A 22,540-nucleotide genomic window follows, 5' to 3' on the forward strand; every position below is an offset into this window, starting at 1 on the left:
CACTCTTTCAAAGATTTCAACCAATAACATCTAGATCACAAGAAGGCAATCTTAAAGAGTACTAAAAATTGAAATAGGGAAATTAAGAGAATAGAGTCATGAGGAAGTTGAAGATAAAACCACACTCTAATCAAAATATTCATAATATTAATATTTACAATGGAGATACTCTTTCCAATAAATCCTATCGGATACTAAAAATAATTGAAATTAGATTAGAGAAAGATTTTGCTTTTTTTTTTTTTTTTTTTTTTAAATCTTCGCCCCTTTTTTAAATTTTTCTTGTCAAAATATTCATAATATTAATATTTACAATGGAGATACTCTTTCCAATAAATCCTATCGGATACTAAAAATAATTGAAATTAGATTAGAGAAAGAGTTTTCTTTTTTTTTTTTTTTTTTGTCTCTAAATCTTGGCCCCTATTTCAAGTTTCTCTAGTGGTAAACAAAAAAAATGTTACTAAGCAAAATTCTCAACCTAACATGAAATTTTAAATTGGAAGAACCCATTAATATTTGCTAATAATGGAACAAAAAATGAAAATACCTTGATGACAAGAACTAGTTATATCCAAACTCAAACTTCTTGTTGTAGTAGCATTAGAATTAGAACTATGAGAAGTAGCAGCATTATTATTATTATTATGTGATGATGACACCAAAATCCTCTGTCTCTTACTTCCATTAGAACCACCACCAACACCACCATCACTATCACCACCACCATCAGCCACCACCATATTCCGGTCCCGTCGCAACGAAGCTGGTATCCACGTGCTCTTCACGTGAGTACTACAATCAAATCCACGACCTTTGCAACAAGTCCTACATCTCTTAAAACTACAATCTTTCTTAGCTCTGTTTCCACAATCTTGACACACCCTAAACTCACCACCATAATTAATCCCACCATTTTCATCGCAACCCATCATCGAAATTTTGTTCTTTTCTTCATTTTCTTCGACCCCTTTTCTTGTTGGTGGTTGGCACATCTTGAGGTTCCAAAAGTTTGAGTCTTGAATGTTGTTGTTGTGGTTGTTATGAGAGTTTGGCATTGTTGTTAGTAGTGGGAAAATTCCAAGACCAACACTTAGAGCTGAGGATGAAGGTAAGGGAAGGTTGGCATGGTGATCTGATGAAATGGGTTGGTTTTGTTGGTGATGAAGAGATGATGGAGTTTGAGCTATGAGAACTAGGTCTCTTAAGCCTAACATGTTCATTTTGCAACAAGGTTTTTGTTTTTGTTTTTGTTTTTGTTTTTTGTTTGTTTTGTGTTTGTGTTTGTGTTTTTTGTGGAGATTTTATTTTGTAAGGAGAATGTGAAGATAGGAGGAGGAGGATTTGATTGAGATTCTGTTGGATGAAAATTTTGATGTATGATTGTATGTGTGAGTAGGATTGAGAATAGGAAGATTTTGGAACAGAAACCCAATTCTGCAACAGGTTTGAATTCTGACACTGAATCTCCACTTACAAATTCTTTGATCTTAGGAATAAGAGTAGTAGTTACTTTTTTATACAAATAATGTGAGTCACATATTTTTTAATACACTTATTTTGATCTCTACTCTAAAGGATATTCAAGAGGTGCAATCCAATGGATCTCTAAATTTTTAGAGTCACAACAAAAATATTCTTTAATAAGTATTTATATGTATATTTAACTACAAAATTGACTAAAAAATTATAATTATATTAAAATTAAATTAAATAAAAAAATTACTCTGAATTTAAATTATATAAATTAAATTCATCAAGTTTAATATGTGTAAAATAAGTAAAAGTGATATTGATTGTGAGGAAAATAAATATTCTCATGTGTGATTTTTATATGAGATAATAAAGTTTATATCTTACCATTTAAATTTCTTCCAACTAATTTCTTTTGTGTTTCTCTCTTTTATTGAATAATAAAGGATACAAAATAAACACTAATATGTTTAATCCGTTTAAATATAAAGTTTCTTGAATTGATGAATTCAATCCATCAATTTTTAAAATATAAAAGATATTTTCTATTTATACATTTAAGATTGAATTTTAGATGATTTCACAAGTGAAATATTTTCTGACAATTGTGTTGATATTAAAATAAGTTATTAAATTAAAATTCAGCTAACACTGTTTTACACCAAATTTTGTTGCTTTATTTATATAGATTAATGTATATTTTGAAACACCGTCATCAACTTTCATCAACTTTATTATTGTTATATAAAAATCCACTTGACGTATCATTAAAATTTAACCTTAAAAGTAAGTCATTTTAAAGATTAAGACTTAAAAGAGCAAATTTTAAATATACAGAAATCAAGCTTGTGAATAAGACAAAATAATAAGATAAAAATGTATTTAAGTACTATTAATTTTTTTTTCTATGTCACATCATCGGTTGTGTTTGATATATTATTATAGGTGCTTGTGTAAGACTTTGTGTTATTCAAATAACAATGCAACTAAATTATTCAAAAAAATTAGTTATTTAATTAGTAAAAAATATAAATTTGTAAATAAAATAATTTAAATAAATAATAAAATTGAAAGAAGAAAAAATGTTACTATATCAAAACTCAATATTCTTTTATATAGACATACATATTTTAAAAAAATTAGTTATTTAATTAAATGCATAAAAGTAAAATCATAATTAAAGTACTTAAATAAACGATAAAATTGAAAAGATAAAAAAGCCACACAAAATCGTATATTTATGTATAGATTTGAGTTACAAACTATATTTATTTATTCAAATGGGTAGAATAAACAAAAACATATCACAAAATGACAAAGTGTCTATAAATATGACAAAATTTAAGTGTATGAGAAGTACTCATACTTCTTGAAAGACCTATCAAAATGAGCTATCTAGCTCGATTAGGGCTGACCCTAATGGGTTGCAAGCTTTCTCATGTCGGGGCAAAAATCCTTATTTTAATACAGACTAAAAAATATTATCTAAGTCCGGTCTTGGGTGGACTGTGAGCTAGTGGATAACCTGTACATTTTGTTGAACATTATATTTTTAGTTTTTTAAAATTGGTTTGCATCTCTTTTAATTTAAAAGTCTTCTTTCATGCTTTTTTTTATGGTATACTAGAAATACATTAAGAATGAATCAATTTGAACGAGTGTAAATTATAAACCGATATCTAGTTCAATTTAAATTAGTGTTACTCTTAGGTCATGGATGGATAATTGAATTTGATCTCCTTTGGGTCAACTTTTTTTTGTTTTTAAATTGGTTATGCAGGTTGCGAGCTATCTGGTAACCATACGGGTTAGTCCGACTAGACAACAGATTTGTTCGAATTAGGGGAAAAAGTCATAGAAGAAACCATACTTAAATTATTAGGATCAAACCCTATGTTTTAATAGGTTGGACAGACAAGCCCATATGGGCTAATCCGTTTTGATATGTCTACCTCCAAATATGCAACGTTGATGACGTTAAAATTATTAATTGAAATTTGTATTCAATCAAAGCTACTTTGTCAATATGAACAACATGAACATTGTAACATGATAGGAAACCAAAAAACATTGCCCCAATATGACGAATAAAAAAACGTCGGACGACGAAATCACAACAATAATATATGAAAGAAAAATATTTTTGTGTGAAAATTATTTATTTAAATAGAAAAAGAAGAAGAGAAACTTACACAAGTAGGACAACTAATATTTATGAATCTACTGTGATTTTAATTATTTAATTAATAGCAATTTATTAAAATATTTAATGTTATAGTTTTATAATAACATTTTTTAGTTTCAATTCTTTAATCTTTAACTAAAATTTACCCCCAAAAAATATTTGACCAATAAATGCTTTTTTTTATAGTATTAATAAATGTTTCTTAACAAAAGCATTTGAGGTTTCTAGCGTTGCCTATATGAATAGACTTATGTTATCAGTTTCTTGCACGTTTGGTTTTTAATTCATTGCGGAAGAAGTTAGTTTTTTTTTAATTGTAATTTTAGTACTTTTATTTTTATTAGTTGACGAAATTAATTTTTTTAGTTTTAGAATTAATAATTTTTGTGTTTGTTTTGGATTTTTTTAATTAAAAAAATAGCGATATAATATAATTTAAATAATGTGTCATATAATATGATGATATAAAATGATTAACATTCATAAAATTAAAAAAATAGCGATATAATATAATTTATAAGTTTTTTTCATTTTTAATTTAATTAATGATATATAAATAATTAATATTGGTTGATGATTTTCTATCATAAAATAGTATCTTACGTTATTTAAACTACGTTAAATCGTCATTTTTTAATTAAAAAATCAGAGAAAAATATTAAAATTATCGACTTTTAAAATAGATGGACTAATTTCGTGAATTAATAAAAATAAATATATCAAAATTACAATTAAAACCTTTTTTATTGAATATTTATTTTAGTTGAAAATAGAACAAGAACAAGAACAAGAGGCATCTCTAAGGATTTAGAATATAACCATATTAGATACGTATTTGATTATAAAATTTCACAAACACTCACAATTAGGTATTTTAGAAATATTAGAGTTTATTGTTTATTATTTTTTTTGAAAAAATTATTTGACATTTTTTATATTCTTTATGATTATACATAATACATATTCTATGAAAGACAAGGGGAATAAAAAATGTGAGTTGGAGTTTTTGAACATCAATCAAGATATAAGTAATACACTTTAAGATGTTGTTGAATTTCTTGAATTGAAAAAATTGTCGGTAGATAGACCAAACTTAAGAACTATGTGTTATTATGGATATTGATAGTGAATGAAAAGACAATAAAAAAATGCTTTTGAATTGTTGGTTAATACATAAAGACAATACTTATTTTAAATTATTTTAATGTTATTTTTATTAATATTCTAACACATTAATTAAAATTTGAGTAAACAAAACACATCAATTAAATGAGTAAAAAAACATCAATTAAAATATATATAAAAATTATTATCATCATACTTATATATTAATGAAGAATGATAATTGTTTCTTTCTTTACAGGCATTTCACGTGTATATAATTTTTTGGGTCTAAACAATTAAAAATAGAAGTTTTACGTAAAAAAAGAACAAAATTTTGACTTTTAATGGGTTTGAAAACATGACTTTTAATATATTTATAAATTGAAAAATTTTATATTTAGTTTGTTAACAAGTGTTCATATCCCTAACTTTTTTAATAAAATATTTATTTAATGTGTCTAAGTTGCATTGTATCTTAAATTTAAAAAATTTCACATATTTATATTGTATCGTACTTGTAGTACATATTTAGGTTTCATAAGATGATATACATTTGAACTTGCATATTTGGGTGTTCAAACGAGTATGGTATGAACACATCACTTGTTTTATACTATATATGTCCTTATATGTAAGAGATTCTTTTGATCAATGTACAAGAATTAAAAATTATTTTTTATATTAAATTTGTTAATAATATACATTCTTTTTTCAAAACTATCATCTAATTATTTTGAGAGAAATATGATTTGACTTTTAATTCTTTAAATTTAGTTAGAGATATTTTTGTGAAAAAGTAATGCTGTTATATGAAAAGAACAAATTGTTTACAAGAGGATCTTACATGTAGGGATAAAAATAGTAATTTTTTTTAATAATATTGCTTAATAAACATCACTCTCTCCAACTCACCCGCTAAAAAAATTATTAAATAGATTTCACCAATAACTCTATATTATTACATTTCAATAATATTTATTTATTTTAATTCAGTTTATCAAGTAGAACCTTTAAAAAAGTAAAGAGAGAAATCAAATCATTCATATATGGAAGCTCGACTTTTTTCCACCACAATGGGGCTGCTTACAGAGGATGTTGCTTGCTTGGGGAAGAACTACAATTGTGGATGACCTAAGAAAAAGTTGCAACAATATGAATATTATTAATGTAGAATTATAGTGACGAAATTCACACATATTAAATGTAAAGAAAAGAAACATTATAATTTTACAATTGTATCATATATGAAAATTGAATATAATAAATAATATTAACAATCACATAATTATAGAGTTAAAGATGAATTTTATATTTGAGAGTTTAATACACAAATAATTTTTTTCAAATATTTCATATTAATTGATTTGAAAGATTGCAAAACAATAACAAAAAAATTAAGACAATAACACTATTTATAGAACACATTTGAATTTAATCAGCCAACTAACTAATTCATCATCTAACTAACTATTTCAACTCAAATTAACTTCATTATTTCTAATAAGAGTGCATATACAAACTCTTTTATCATTAATTTGAGAGAAAGAAACCATTGGACATTTTCAGTTTTGGGAAATCATAGAATGATAATGATTAAGGAGAAGAAAATCATTATTAACTCTAAATTTGGGAAAAAGAATAAGCAGAAAAAAGAAAAAGGAAAACTATTTTTTATATTAGATTTTAAAACTTTTTTTTTAGATTTTACTTTGATCTCATTTCACTCGCCGTAAATAATACAAAAGTTACACATTAATATTTTAAATTAAAAGTTAACAAAAATAACTAATATAACAAAAAAAAATTAAAAGATCAAAATTGAAAGAAAAAAAAACTACAAAACCAAAATAAAAACACAATAAATTAAGGGATTAAATATATAATTTAACATATTAATATTAATCTTTATGTACTTATATTGGAGGAATTAAAATTAAATGTTTTATATATTACAATAATTTATTCCAACATAAAAAATACTAAGGGACAAACAAAAAATAACAAAGAAGAGAAGTAAAAGAAAGTATATTTGCAGATACTTAAAATAAATATTTATTTTTACTTATGCTAAAAACTAAAAGTTTTGTGTTAGCAATTATCAAAAACTTATTAAAGTTTAAATTTAATAACATGCGGTTGCCACTTTTAATTTCCATTGCACGAAAATATACTCTTTTGTCGTCTCATTTCTTTTATATATAATTTGTCTCATATTAACTATTAAGTGTTATTAATTAGAGATTTATACATTCCTTAAATTGTTTGTTTAATGTAATAAATTTTGTATTAAATTTAATTTATTGACCAAAATACTATATCTTTAATAAAGTAATTAATTGAATAATTAAGTGAAGGTACAATATTTGATCATGTGACAATTCCAATTTTGGTGTATAATAAAAAGATAGATATTAAATTTTATAGATTGTTAATGTTATTGGATGAAAGTAAATATAAATTCTTTTTATAAGTGTATAATGAATTCAAAATATTTTCTACCTTGCTGGGACAAATTAATTTTGTTCATAAATAAAATTGATCTTGTTGCTAGCAATTTCTTTCTTCTCCGATAAATTAAGAGTTTTTTTTTTAATAATTTACTTTTTAAAATTTTATTAAAATATGATATTTTCAAAATTATGTATTTACTTTATTTTTATTTCACTTACAAGTCGTATTTGGAAGTAACGACTTCTTTAAAAAAAATTCAATTTTACAAAAATAATTTTCTTAAAGCAAATTTTAAAAAAATTAATTTTTTTCAAATTAATATATATATATAATCCATTTATAAAAATATCACAAATTTTATAAAAAAGTTCTAATAAAATTAATATTAAAAATAGTCTTTAATACCAAATTATCTATATTTTCTCTTATGAGATTTTGATGACATATTAATATATCACAAATACTTGAAGCTTTTCAGTATGAAATATTTTAATAATTTAAAAAATTATTTAAATAAATTATCCTAATTATGTAAGTAAAAAAAAAAAAAAAACAAGCATCGGCAAATCATTTCCGGATATTGTGATCTAGAAAGAAAAGAAAGTAGTGAAAAGGAGGGGGACCATGCTGTAATCTATAATGGACCTTATATAGAGTTTAGAGTATAGGTAGGTCATGATCACAGCCTAACCTAACCCTAATAGGTAATAGCATCATAGATATGCCTTATTGGAAATAAATAGGCATAGCCCGTATCCCCTAATACCTATAACAACCCTATAATAACACTAGTTTGCTATATCAAAAAAGTTGGCCCCTACTTTCGTCTTTCGCACTTTCCCCAACAATAATAGTGTTAGTGTGTGCCAATACTCACGATTCCTTTCTCGAACTTATACAATATTACACCACTCACATAATTGTTTTTTTTTTACAAATTACAATAAGCTAATCTACAATGTGATCTTTCACTTTAGTTTGGTTACACGTTTCGCAAAACTGAAAATTGAATTATAAGTTTATAGTTTATATTTTTTCTTTTGATTGTATTTTTATTATTGTTACTATGTTTTTTATAATTTATTAATTACATCTTCAAATAAATAATTTTAAAATTATTTGTTTATTATAATTTTAAATTAATTAAATAAATTAATAAATAATTTATTACTATAATTTAAAATTATTTATTTTAAATAAATAGATAAATAAATAAAAATATTAAATTGATGAATTTTAAATTAAAAAAATTTAAATTACTATTTTTAAAATATTTTAAATATTATTTGATAAAATTTGTTTTTAATTAAAAATATTATTTTGTGTCAACTTACACTTTAAATTATTGAACTATTAATTTTATCAAATATTAAACTAACTTAACAACTATCAATTATAAATTATCAATAAATTTTACTAAATAGAATACTCAAGATTAATTGTAAAACTGAGTTTGATATATTTAGTTATTTTAAGTAAAATTGATTTTGTTTATATAATTATTTTAAATAAATATTATAATTTGTAATTTTTGAATTTAAATATGATTTTATATTTTTATTGTTTAATCAATTTTTCGTAAATGGATCTTTAACATTTAACATGCACTAAATATCATATGTTGTATGCACCACCTTATGGAGCTTCGAAATTGATGTTTACATAGACTAGTTAGGTAGTTATATTTTCTATCTCTCTTATTTTGTATAGGTTTCATTTGATAAATTATATTAAAATAAATGTAACTGTATAAATGTAGACCACTTTAAAGTATTGTATTTTTAAAAATAAATATAATTAAAATTAATTTATATTTATTGAAATAATAGTAATTCATATTTTTTGGATGAAATAAAAATAAAAAGAAATAATTCATTTTCTATTTTATAATAATATCTCTAAATTATTTCCCATTTAATATGATTTTTTTTTGTATTTTAATGACTCAATTTATTAATCATTAAATATAATTTAAGAAATAGATTAACTTTTTATTCATGTTGTATAGATTAAATGTGAACATTATACTCTCTCCTTGGGTGTGGGTATATAATTTGTAGGATGGTTTGTTGCTACCACTTACATCAGCCCATAATCTAATTGGGTTCCATTGATTTCGAGTTCAATTCCAAAATTATATATGATAGGCTTTTTTCATAGCGTCCAAATGTAATGCTTCCGAATTCAGTGTTATTATCTAAGATTATAGACGTTTACTTTTCACTAATTGTAAAAAATGAAGTATTGAAGCGATCATATGAGACTAACAAATGAGACTACTAATACTCTTATTAAAGCGATCATATATTTTGTTTCTATGTTTTTATTAACGTTACTTTTACTCAACATATTATTATGAATGAAATACTGTAAAAAAATTTTAACAAAAAAAAAAAAAAAACTAAAAAAACTTCTAATATGCAAAATTTAATTATTTTATTTATAATTTATGTGATCAACATTATTAGTAAATTTATTTAATAAAAAATTGAAGTTTTTTTCTTCAATAATCTAATTTTAAATTTTTTTATCAAACTACTCCATTTTGAAAATTATATATCAAAATACATTTTTGTGTGTACTTATTGTTGAGACAAAATCTCTCAAATGATTTTAATGATAACAAAATTACTTAAGAGATTATGATTGTGGTTAATGACTAACATGTACTCTTGAGTATATTCATATAAGATAATAGGTCATTAATCATTAAGGCAAAAAAAAGGAAAATATGATTCTGGCCTGATGATGGAAAACCACGTGAGGATGACATATGATCAAGAAAACCACGTGAGGATGGGCTGCAAAGTGGAAAATCTCCAGATCTACCCAACTTATGACCACACCAGTACAAATGCTTTTATTCATTAAAGAAATGAACAATAAAGTCAAAGAATGAATAAGTAAAAGTATTTGAAATAAAGAAGTTGAAAGGCCTAAAAGAAAAAGACAAGAACAACTAGATCTAGTATGCAGAGGATGGCAGAATAGGCAGATGATAGGCCAACAAAATTGAAAGCAACTCTTCAAGCATGTGCAAAGGCTAAAATCGGACTATTAAATGTGTTTGCATGAATATATACATAAAGAAGTCAAGTTGAAGAAAGACAACTTGAAACAAGCCAAAAATGGAAGATCACATGTGAAGGCTAATTTAAAGGCTAAGCTTTCTCTCTCTTGTCAACATCACCTCAAAAGGTGAAACCAACCTAGACCTTAAAGTATTCGAAAAATGCAGCTCACATGGTCAAATAACAGCTGTGCATTGCTGATAAAAGAGAATTGACAAGGACTTGTCAAGATCAAGTTACAAGAAAAGTGAGGATGGTTGTAATGTCACTTCCGTGAATATGATGAAAGACTTGGAATGTTTGAAATAAACTCCAACGGTCATCAATGGCTTGGATCTCTATAAAATGCAAACAAGCTCTCCATTGGAACACACACAACACACTTGCATAAAAAGATCAAGCATCTTAAAGCTATCAAGAGCAAAACACCATCACTTCTTACTTTCTTTGATCCTACACTATATCTTTGTATATCATTTGAGAATGTATTAAGTATCAATCGCTCTCATACTACTTTGTAATTTCCTAGCGAGTGAAGCTTGAAAATATTTGAAAATTGATTGTAAGCTTGGTGAAGCTTGAGAATACACAGTTTGTAATCATCCTCGGGTTGAGGATCGATCTGTTTGAAAGTTAGTGAAATCTCACAAGGGTGTGAGGACTGGATGTAGCCATCTTTGGGTGAACCAGTATAAAATTGTGTGTGTGTCCCTCATATTCTACTCCTACTCTTTTGCTCAACTTAGATCTAACGATTTCAAAAATCCCATCCTCGAGCTAGCCATCCTCAGCGAGAGGATAGTTTTTAAAAACACTTAGAATTTATTTTTAACAGCAAAATCCCTATTCAACCCCCCTTCTAGTGATATTTAGCTACATCACTTATAAGTTACCTTTGCAAATGACGACTTCTTTAAAGAAGTTCGAATTTACAAATGCGACTTCCTAAAATGAGTTTTTTTAAATTAACAATATATATATATATATATATATATATATATAACAACAACAACACAAATTTTAAATTACGTAGATTAACTATATTTGTCTGTAACATTTGAACAATATTTTTTAGTATGACCATTTAACCGACATAGTCCGTATTCTCTTATATTTTTTTAATAGTACCCATCCAAGAAATGTCATACTAAAATTTATTAGATTTTACAAATATTATACATTCTTATTGTAGTAGTTTTTGCATGTTATAGGTAGACTTTATGAATATTATGAACTTCCAACTTCATCATTTTCACTTAAAACATAGTAAATTTTACCAATATGAATTATCTTATGATCAATTCTACAAATATGAAAAATAACAAGAATAAGTTTGAATCAAAATCATAAAATAAGATAAAATAGAGAGTATATACTATATACCATCTTAAAATCCTATAAAATTAGATTTATCATATATCATCCCCCACTTGCTTACAATTCAACTTAAAAAGAACATTATTCAGACCAACAAGTGATATCTAACTAAAAGCTTGCAACATATTTATTGGATACGTATTTGCAAGTATCAATTGAATATCGACATTAGATATGCATCCAATATAGGTACATAGTTTTAATTTTGGAGGATCTACGATTCATAAACTTTCACATTCATTTGCTTGATCTTCATATGAGATCAACGTGTTATCCCCATAACAAATTTATCTTGTGCATTTCTCCCCCACACGTAATGCATTTCTTGAATACCAATGTTGTTTGACTGAAAATGTTTTTCCCTCCCAAAGTTTGACATTCCTTATATTTCCATATATACTCCATGCAATCATCATAAACATGGGCATTTGATCATCATTCATATGCTTCCAAACCTGTACAAGAATATCATGAAACAAGTGAATTCACAATTGGCCAAATAGAAGTCTTTTGCCAACACCGAATATTACTAGAACAACCAAGAAATAAGTGTCAAGAGTTATGGATGCTCTATAACATAGTACTTATTATTTTTTCTAAAAACTAAGATTCTTTAGATGATAAAAATTTAAAATAAATATATAAAAGACTTAATTTAAAGATATTTAATTTATACATTTTATCTATTAAAACATTTCAATCCTTAAAATATTTTATTTTTGATTGTAGCTACTTAAAAAATTAACATATGATGATATATAATTAGTTAAAAGTAAAAACAAAAGTTTACCTTCTCTTATTTATCAAATTAATAAGAGTTTATAATACCAACATTTGATTAGTTTGAGTGATAAAGAACTTTTGAATTTAGAAAAAAACTTCAGTTAGAAGTGGAAACTCATATGTTTCATTTTCTAATAGTGAGTGTACAATAACAAAATAGAATTAAGTGGATAATTTATTTGTAAAATGTAATAGAATTATTATAATAACATAAATTTATCTATATAATACAAAAGAGTTGTTAAATTTTTTTTTGGCACATCTAATTAATCGCACAATTTTTTTCTTCTTATTAAATTTAATGTATTTTATTAATAATATTTTTATTTTTTAAATATTTTAATTATTTTTAATTTAATAAATAATAATTATTAAAATAGTGAATTTCTTTTTCTACATGACTACATGATCGTATTCATATGATGCGATGGCCTAAATAAAATTTTCATCATGTCACAAACCTAGATAAATGTTTAAGATATTTGATAATTTATTTTTAACTTAGAGTTTTGGTATTTTATTTTTAATATAAGACAATTTGATGTAAAAATTTGTAAAGTAGGATATTAATATAAAAAAATCCACAAAATCATAATTAATTTTATAATTAACATAAAACGGTGCGTTTTAAGGGCTATGTTACGACCATTTTTTTCTTCTCCTTCCTTTCGAGTCTTGATCCGGTCACGTTAGGGTTTTGATAGTTGAAATCTGCACTTCGTTTTCCAATCGAAGATTTATCCATTCCATTGATTCCGATGGCAGACGAATCCATCAAAACCGTAACAACTCAATTCCTTTTATATTCTATTTCCATTTGATGTTTTTATTTACGCTCCTTCTTATTTCTCTTACCATTTTGTTTTTCATGATTGATCCATAAAAATGCAGGCGTTCGTTGAAATTCAAGGTCGCATGATAGAAACTACAAGGAAACTGAAGCAGGTTTGTCAAAATCTTTATTCATTAGTAGATGCTATTATTATTTTTATTTATCATCTTTATCGTTATTATTGATTTGAATTTCATTTAAATCTAGCTGAATAACTTAACTTTATTCTGGGAATTATCTTGGGCACCCTTCTGTTTCTATGAGGGTAGTGGTAGTAATTAGCTATATAGCACCGGCACAACATATTGAAGGCGCCGATACAACACTGACATATGTGGTTACATTCAATCATTTCTATTTTTTTAATTAGTACTTTAAATTATTATCTACTTCTGCATGTTGTCCGGTGTTAGTGTTAGTGCTTTATAGAATCTTAGTACTAATTAGTGATTAAGATTACTATTGTATAAGTGTTTATTTGTAAGTTAATTTTATAATAAAAGATAAAATGTAGCCAATTTGTTTTCATATAAGTTATCTTGGAGAACTTATAGAAATAAGCAGCATAAGCTATTTTAATAAGCTCTTCAAAATAGTCTAACAAGTACTTATACCAGTAGATAAGCTCAAATAGATCTTTAGTCACCTGTTAACTTGAAATGTAAAATTAACTAATTAAGTGTTTAATAACCTTAATGTGAGACTTTCAATATTGAACTATCTTGTCACAATGTAAACAAGTTTTAAGAAGTGACGTTATAACATGAGAAGATGGTGAAATACAATTGGAACTTGGAAGTATGCGTATGTAGTGGACTCAAATTAGTTTATGCTTTATATTTATATTTATATTTTATATTGTGATAGATATTTTGAATATTGGATGCTAATAAGTAAAGGTCAAAGTACCTTCGTAAAAAATAAAAGGTACTGAAGAGATTTCCTTTAAATTTGAGTTTTTTCTTTATCAAGCCTGAGTTTGGGTCGATTCTAATAATCATATGCTAAACCGTTTCGTTAATCAATGACAGTCTTTTGCAGCATGTTCAAGAGTTTGCTCATTTCTCACTACCAGTAGATTTTGCTCAAGCTCAGTGTAGACACAGTTAATTAATAATTCAATATACATTAACATAATAATAAAAGAAGAGAAATTAAAATTAAGTTGTTCTTTTTGTTGATTTTGCCTATGTGTACTGTGCTCTTCTGGTTCCAAAGGATTTAGAGTTGAAGACGGTGTTGTGTTATAGAAGATGGACTAAATAACTACATATTGCTGACTTGCATAAATCTGACAGTGAATACTTATATCTGAATTCTGAAAGAGAATTCTTCATTTTATTTATTTAGAAGTGTTAATGTTAAACAAATCAGATAGGAGAACCTTAGCATTTGTAATTTGCATCTGGGAGTTATGTGCTGATCAGGGGTGGCTTGAGACTCTTGAAGTTTATATTATCCCCTGGCTTGCAGGTGCAAAACCAAATACGTTCCAAAGAAACAGAAAAGAAGCGTGCTTTTTTGACAATGGAGGAGCTGAAGCAGGTTCCTGACGATACTAATGTTTACAAATCTATTGGTATGTTAAAATGTCTGTAGAATTGTATTGCAGATGCATTTAGTGGATACCCTAGTTTTCTTCAGAAATATGATGACTCAATATATTTTTGTTTTTGCAGGGAAAACGTGAGTTGCGGTGCCTATTTGAACATGCTACGCAATAGAGAACAAAAACTTCAGTTATGGACTGTTTAGAAAATATAAGTGACATTACTCTAATACACTCTTAACATCATGGCCAGGTTTGTATTGGAGACGAAGGCAACGCTAATGAATGAACAGGAGAACAAGTTTAAGGATAGTGAAGCTTCAATTACCTCATTACAAGTATATGTCCTTCCTTTCACTTTCCTGGAAATTTTTATTCTGTCATCATTTTTCATAACTAAAGTGTTTTTGAATTTCTAAAGTTGAAAGCAAGAAAATTAAATTTCAAGAGTGAGAAAAAAATAACTATTTTAGTTAAATTTCTAAAATAGTATTGAGTTCCCATGATATCTGAATGAAAAAATGGCTTTGGACAGAGCTCAAGAGAATACTTGGAGAAGCAGATTTCAGAGGTGGAAAACAATTTGAGAGAGCTGTTACAACAAGATCCTGGTCTTGCTCGTCAAATTATGTCGATGAATGTGTAAATTGACTGGCAGTGGAGGATTTTCAAGTGCATTTGCGCGAATAGAAGAATTTAATATGTGAAACTGTGAGGATATCTATTGCTTCCTTCATGCCTTCATGGATGGTTTTCAATCCTTCTTGAAATGTTGTCTTCATAGGTTTGGTTGTAATTTATCTTAACTCAGAATAATAGATGGTCGTGTTTTTGGTACATGTTAGGGTATTCTTAATAGCTGTATGCCATGTACTTATGGAGATAATTTCTAAACATCCAATGTTTGGAATCACAATCAATCTGATAAAACTAGTAGTGCTGTGATCTTGTTGAAGCTCCAAAGTTTAATTTTTTCCAAAATCAAGTGACACATCGTGACTCTGTCAACCTCTTTCCCAATTCAAACATGTACCTCTTTGCCAATTCAAACATGTACTAAGTAGTGTTAATGTCTCTGCGCTTGATGTAGTGGTTGGGTGGTTTATAACTAGTCTGAAAAAGTTTGGGAGTTCATAACAGAACTCATTTCAAAGACCTAGATTTAATGATCATTTTGAAAGGTTGATTTATGACAAGACACAATGATGTGTTTCTTTTTTCCATTTATGAATCATTTAGTGCAATATATGTTCTGCCGAAAACATCAATTTGTTTATTTTACATAACATAAAAATAGGTTTATGGAAAGCGTGATGAACATGTAAACAATCATGCGTGTCTAGTGTTGCTATGTTCTTCATGTAATCAATCTACATTCATATAATAATAATTTAATCTATTTGGCTTTTAAAACCAAACCACATAACTAACTACTTTTGATTACACAATCTGTTACATCAGTAACTAGTTTTATATCTGATTTTTAAACTCACAATACTAGTTTTGGCATTTGAAATCCAATAGCAATATGAAGAAGACAATATTGCTCCATTTGACTGAATAAATTCCTTGAAACCATTCAATTTTTATCTGCCACAATATCCTCAATTAGTAGAAGTATTAAGTTGTAAAAGTTTGGATTTGTGTTGAATTTTATTTTTAAAAATGGACCTGTGTTGATTTAAAAAATCATGATTTAAGCCAGAAGGATAGTGAGAAAGCATATTTTTTTTCTCCTCGAGGAACCTATAAGAATGCAAAAACAATAAAAAGTTGCTCAAGAAGAGTCTTCAAATAAAAATAATAAAAAAACAGCTAAAGCAAATTCCATTTGCATATAACTGTGCAAACAATTCATTAAGTACATTTATGTAGACTCCTAAGCAAGTCAATTTACATACAAATTAACCTTAAGTGAACAATACACAACAAATTATTTTGACCCCCAAATGTTATGTATGGACCAAATTACTTAAGCAGTGAAAACAAATTAAACACCAAATTTTAAATGACATTAGCCATAGAAACCAGAAAGTGTCCCCTCCAACTAAAACTCCACCAATATTTCCCTCTTCCAAACCACTGAAAGTAGCACCATCAGTAAAACATAATACAACATCCAATTCAATGACACTACACAAGTAGCACCATCATATACAAGCCTCCAAAACTTTTGTAGCAAAGATTCTAATAATGTCATAAATATGACTGTAAAAAATCATTAAAAAATTTAAATGATACATGAGTTGACATAAAAGAAGGGCAAAAATTGTTGATAGAAAATATTTGAGGGACCATTATTTAAAACAAAATTTAGAGGGACTAAAAACGAAATATTATATATTTATAGACCAAAACATATTTAACTTTTATTTCTTTATTTTTATTTTGTATGCTGTTTTGTTCATTCTTTTATTTATTTTCTTTCATCTGTTTTATTTGTTTTTGTTCTCCATCTAATAAGTATTTTAAAAAACTAATACACGTATAAATGTTAATATTGTGATGTCCGAGGCTGATGAGGCAAGAATTGATCATTGGTGCATAAGACACGTACCATGAGCGATATTTCTAGGCAAAAGAACACGTGAATGAACCAAATTACATTAGAATGAGAGGGAGTCTAAAGTTGGTAGGTATGAGACTATACACTTGAAGTAATGATTATAAAGATTAATTGGTATTACCTAAACCAATAAGATGCATCTTTTTTTTGGGAGCCTCTTTGAATATAGGAAGTTTCTGTTAGACTTGATGGCTACCTGAATTTAGAAGGGGTGAATAGATTCTTTTGTATGTAGCAGATAAAAATCATTTTTAAAACTTTTTTGCAAAATAAAAGTTATGTTTATTGGAATTATTGATAGAAACTATGAGATTGATTTCAAAAACTAGACTATTGATGAAACCTTTCCTTTTGAGCCTTCAATCTCCAATTCAATCTCCTCTAAAGTCTTCAATCCCGTTGAACTAGCTTTCCTTAAACCTAGAAAATCACAAATCTAACTCAGAATCTCCTTTCTAGGAGACAAAAAATGATATTATTTTCCTTCTTCAATTGCAACCTTGAAATCCTCAAGATTTAAAACACCACAAATACTCAAGAACAAAACCATCCTAGCTAAATTTTGTCACAATTAAACACTCAAACCCAAGAATTTCTAAGCGTTTTCAAAGAGTTATTTGTTTGAGAGAAAAATGGAGAAGAAATGAATCTTTATGAAGGAGACAAACTGTTTTTATATGTGGTAATGTGCAAACCAATTTGAATCACTAAAAATCGAAAAAAATTGTATGTTGATTCAAATCAACTTAAATCTAAATCAAAGCAGTTTTAGCTAGGTGATTCAAATCAACCTATAATGTGTTTCAAATCAACCTATAATGTGTTTCAAATCACACTCTTAAAAGTCACATGGCAATTTGATTCAACTTAAATCCAATTCACATTATTCAAATAAATTAAACTAGGTGATTCAAATTACGTTGTTTATTTTTCTTAAAAACTTAAAATGCCAATTCAATTTATTCAAATCACACAATTAGAAACTTTAAAACTTGTTATTTTAATTCAATTTTGAGGTCCAACATGTCCAAGAGTTAAAATGACTTTAACAATTACTTTAATAAATGATTATTATAAACTAAGTCTAAGCTCAAGGGACTATACAATCACGTACTCTCCTATTTGATGATGGCAAAATTTATTATAGTTTCTCAATAATCAAGAGAATAAACTTCCCCTTAATATCTGCAACAAATAATTTCTTAACTTTGTCAAGTATTCTCCTCATTTGACGTTATAAAAAGAAACAAGCAAACATTAAACACAAAAGAGAAAATGTATACACAACAACCGATAAAAAAATCAAGCAAACATGATATTCAATCAAAATAATCGAATACCATAAACTCCAAGAGATTCATACATGGAAAAATCCAAACCTGAATAAAATAAATATCCAAACAACATTGTGTAAAATAGAAAATAGATAACAAAAAAGAAAACAACAAAGAAACACAAAACAAAATAAGTCATGGGAATGTCCAGGTGGTGGAAGTGGATAAGTAGAAAGATGATCCATGACAATTTAAAGTCAACTAAATGTTGTAACAACCAGATAGATGATCATATGATGTACGTATCCAAACACACGTTAACAAAATTTGTGCCACTTGGAAATAGAGGATTTAGTTATATAGGTGAGAGTGCTGAATTTTGTGCAACAATTATTGTTTTAGTACAATGCTGAATTTTAGTGAGAAATCAATATGAACTGTGTGGAGTATTTTAACTATATCTGGAATTGTAGATGTCCAATTGGAGTCAAACAAAGTGCAAATGAAAGCTAGATCCATAGCTACAACTTTCATGAAGACACATGAGCCAAATTCAGACTCAAAAGAGGATAAAATGCAGTATACATCAAACGGAAGAGGTTTTGCGTCTGAAGCGCGAAACCTGCGTGTCTAGAGCGCATTTATGCTTATACAATCTGTCTCTATTATGTTGCAATGCGCTTGAAGCACGCCTGGGGAGCGTGTTGCGCATCAAAACACATTAAAACACAATTTTCTGATTTTTTAGGTATCTTTTTGACTATTGGGAAGTTTGGAGACTTGTGCCCTAACAGAGAAACTCAGAGACAACTGTTCTTAACACCATTTGAGGAGTTTTTATCAAAAATCATTCATGAATCCTTCTTGTAATTATTCTTTAATCCCTATCTTTTGTATCTCTGTCATGAGTAACTAAACCTTAATTGTTAGGGATGAGTGAAACAAGATGAAACAAGATGAAACACTTATTTTTCTAATTTGATTTCTAGTTATACGAATGAGTTTATTGAATTATTTTTGTCATCTATGTGCTTAATGATTTTTATTGCTTGATCAACTTTAAAATGTTCTACGATTCGTATTTTGAAACGGAAGTGGACTTTACGAATACTTGAGATGAGAAGTTCATGATATTGTAGTATATGAATAGATGTAGGTCATGAAACCAATTAGATTAGTTATAAATGCAATAGTTTAATAAGAGAATTCTTGTACTTTAAGGCTTAATTCTAATCTTAAATCCATTAAGGAATTAGGGGTTACTTTGGAATTAAATGTTATGTCACTAAGACATTAGAGCAAAAATAATAAAGTCGATAATAATTCAATAAAGGAATTTAGTAACTATGATCAAATTAGAAACCAAGGTTGGACTCAAAGTGAAACTCGATATTTTTCTTATATAAAAGTTCAATCTATTACTCTCGTTAATTTTAAATATTATTTCAATTAATTCTGAAACTTTTTGTTCAATTTTAGTAATTAAACATAGTTCGATAGTAAAACGCAATCTTATAGTTCGACACTAAATATTACCGTTTTAATTATTACTTGCAACGATTCAATACACTTACTACAATCATTGCATTATATTCTCGGTCCGATGTTATTTGGAGACTAACTTAATCTATCTAATCTAATCATCACCGAATGATAGTTACCAAATGGTTCATTCTTGTTATGTTCTTGTATCATAGAACATTTTCTTTTTCTTCCTTTTATATTTTCTTTTCTCTTTCCAGTTTTCTTATTAGATACTACTTGCATAACTCAGGAAACATCAAAGGATCAAAATAATAAACATTACATTTTTCTTGAACTAATGGTTCTTATAAAGTATAGACACAAATAAAAATTGTTTGATTTATTAATCTTTTAATTTATCTTCATGATTTTATTTTAAAAGTTGATTTTTATCAAATCTAGGGGTCTATAAATTTCTACTAGACATCATATCATATTTTTGTGTGTATTTAATTCTTTTCTTCTTTTAAAATCTGAATTGTATTAGATTACGGAGAACCCTTAATAAAATGTTCTATAAAAATGTTTATTGTGTTAAAAGAAAAGAAAAATTATTCATCAGAATTATAGTTATTTGTCATCATAAAAAAAAGAGATATTGTAAAAACATATTTGTTCAAAAACAACATACTCTTTGGTATTTTGATGATAACAAATATAAGACGTGTGCAGATAATATTTCCTTTGATAGCAAACCAAGAAAAGAAAAGAAAATAAGATTAAAAAAAAAAGTAAATCATTTGATGCTCACCGTCTAAAAGACATGCGTAATACATATTGAGTTTGTGACAAAAGAATAGAAATGTTCCATAAAAATGTTTATTGTGTTAAAAGAAAAGAAAAATTATTCATCAAAATTATAGTTATTTGTCATCATCAAAAAAAGAGATATTGTAAATACATATTTGTTCGAAAACAACGCACTATTCGGTATTTCAATGATAGCAAATATAAGACGTGTTGCAGTCTAATAGCAAACCAAGAAAATAAAAGAAGAGAAAAAAAAAAGTAAATCATTTCGTGCTCTTCGTCTAAAAGACATGCCTAATACATATTGAGTTTGTGACAAAAGAATAGACCATCTAGTACTCATCATTTGGTAATAAATGAGAAGTACAAAATGAGTCAATCACAATCAAAGCCAAGATTATAGAGTTTACCATATATCAACATCGAAGTAAAACATTAAACGAGTCTAAAAAGAATACTAGATTTGACTTTCATTGTAAGCTAACCCAAATGTATAATATATGACAGTTTGATACGAATAGTCATTCAAAGATCGAGAATAACTTTTGAAGCCTAAACTCTTCGTACACAAAAGTCTGGAAAGAAACCACCAACTTTATGTCAAAGTTAAACGACTTTTCTCTAAGTGTCAATTAATCTCTTCAGCGGATGACACTCTAATCCATGTCATACGTGTATCCGACACTAATGCATGATGGACACATGTACACCTTTAATATCAAAGGGGCTCATTCTTTCTCTAAGTGTCAATGGATATCTTCAATGGGACTTCGCTTATTTAGATGAACAAATATTTATATTATTATTTATAAGGAAGGCACCCAAAGTTCAGTTTTCTCTTTATTTTATGAATTTTATTAATTAGAGTACTGTAAATGATAGTTGGTGACTTAGAGACACCAACCTAATTGTGATATGTTTGCTAAATGTGATATCTTTGCAGTCTAGTTTTTGTTATAAAACAATAGTGTCAATTTTTCCTTTGCTTTGACAACCTTAGACATTCGTTGGACACATCCCAGTCTCATCTGCATGGGTTAAATATGTGTCTAATAAACAATGACTAATGAGGAGTGTTAAAGACATTAAATTTGATTATATTATTTTTAGTTCTTCAGTGATAGATGGACGAATGAAGGTGAAAGACTACTATATTTTGTTTTTGTGATAAAATAAATGGCTCAATATATATATATTTTTTTATAAATAATGTTTATATTTTTTAATTATAATAAATAATTAAATCTATATGTACATTGGTGGAACTTGAATTGACATATTAGAGTGGTCGAATTTTTAAAATTTTAATGGATATATGAAAAGGTATAATATTGTATTGAATATAAGAATTTTAAGTTGTAAATTTATAAAAATATATTGACGATCAAACTCTTAATACTTATTAGAGAGAAGTAGTAGATCAAATTTTAATTAAAAATTTTAATAATTAAAAATTAATTTATAAAAATCTATTTTTTTTTTCAAATACTAAAATTTTAGAATTTAATTGTTATATTTATTACATGTGTTAGCGTCAGTTTCACATATTTTTACGTTAATAACGTGGATGTGTTGCAAACTTTGCTCCTTAGGTTACACCT

At 26.6% G+C, this 22,540-nt stretch overlaps 2 protein-coding genes across 2 annotated transcripts in view; one reads left to right on the forward strand and one right to left on the reverse strand.

Annotated features, from left to right (window-relative positions):
- The window catches only part of LOC101489569 (protein LATERAL ROOT PRIMORDIUM 1-like), a 2,923-nt gene extending 1,391 nt beyond the window's left edge, over nt 1-1,532 (reverse strand). The window contains exon 1 of the mRNA XM_004510978.4: nt 551-1,532. Coding sequence (XP_004511035.1) covers nt 551-1,223 — 673 coding nt within the window. The 5' untranslated portion in view covers nt 1,224-1,532. The remainder of the gene's footprint in view (nt 1-550) is intronic.
- An 11,535-nt stretch (nt 1,533-13,067) lies between these two features.
- On the forward strand, nt 13,068-15,816 carry LOC101489246 (prefoldin subunit 1). Its single transcript, XM_004510977.4, has 6 exons — nt 13,068-13,226; nt 13,336-13,389; nt 14,750-14,855; nt 14,956-14,962; nt 15,079-15,163; nt 15,361-15,816. Exons 1-6 carry the CDS (start codon nt 13,203-13,205, stop codon nt 15,469-15,471), a joined length of 387 nt encoding a protein of 128 aa, XP_004511034.1. The 5' UTR covers nt 13,068-13,202; the 3' UTR covers nt 15,472-15,816.
- Nucleotides 15,817-22,540: the final 6,724 nt, after the last annotated feature.

This window comes from Cicer arietinum, chromosome 7 (assembly GCF_000331145.2).
Source record: "Cicer arietinum cultivar CDC Frontier isolate Library 1 chromosome 7, Cicar.CDCFrontier_v2.0, whole genome shotgun sequence".
Classification (NCBI taxonomy): domain Eukaryota; kingdom Viridiplantae; phylum Streptophyta; class Magnoliopsida; order Fabales; family Fabaceae; genus Cicer; species Cicer arietinum.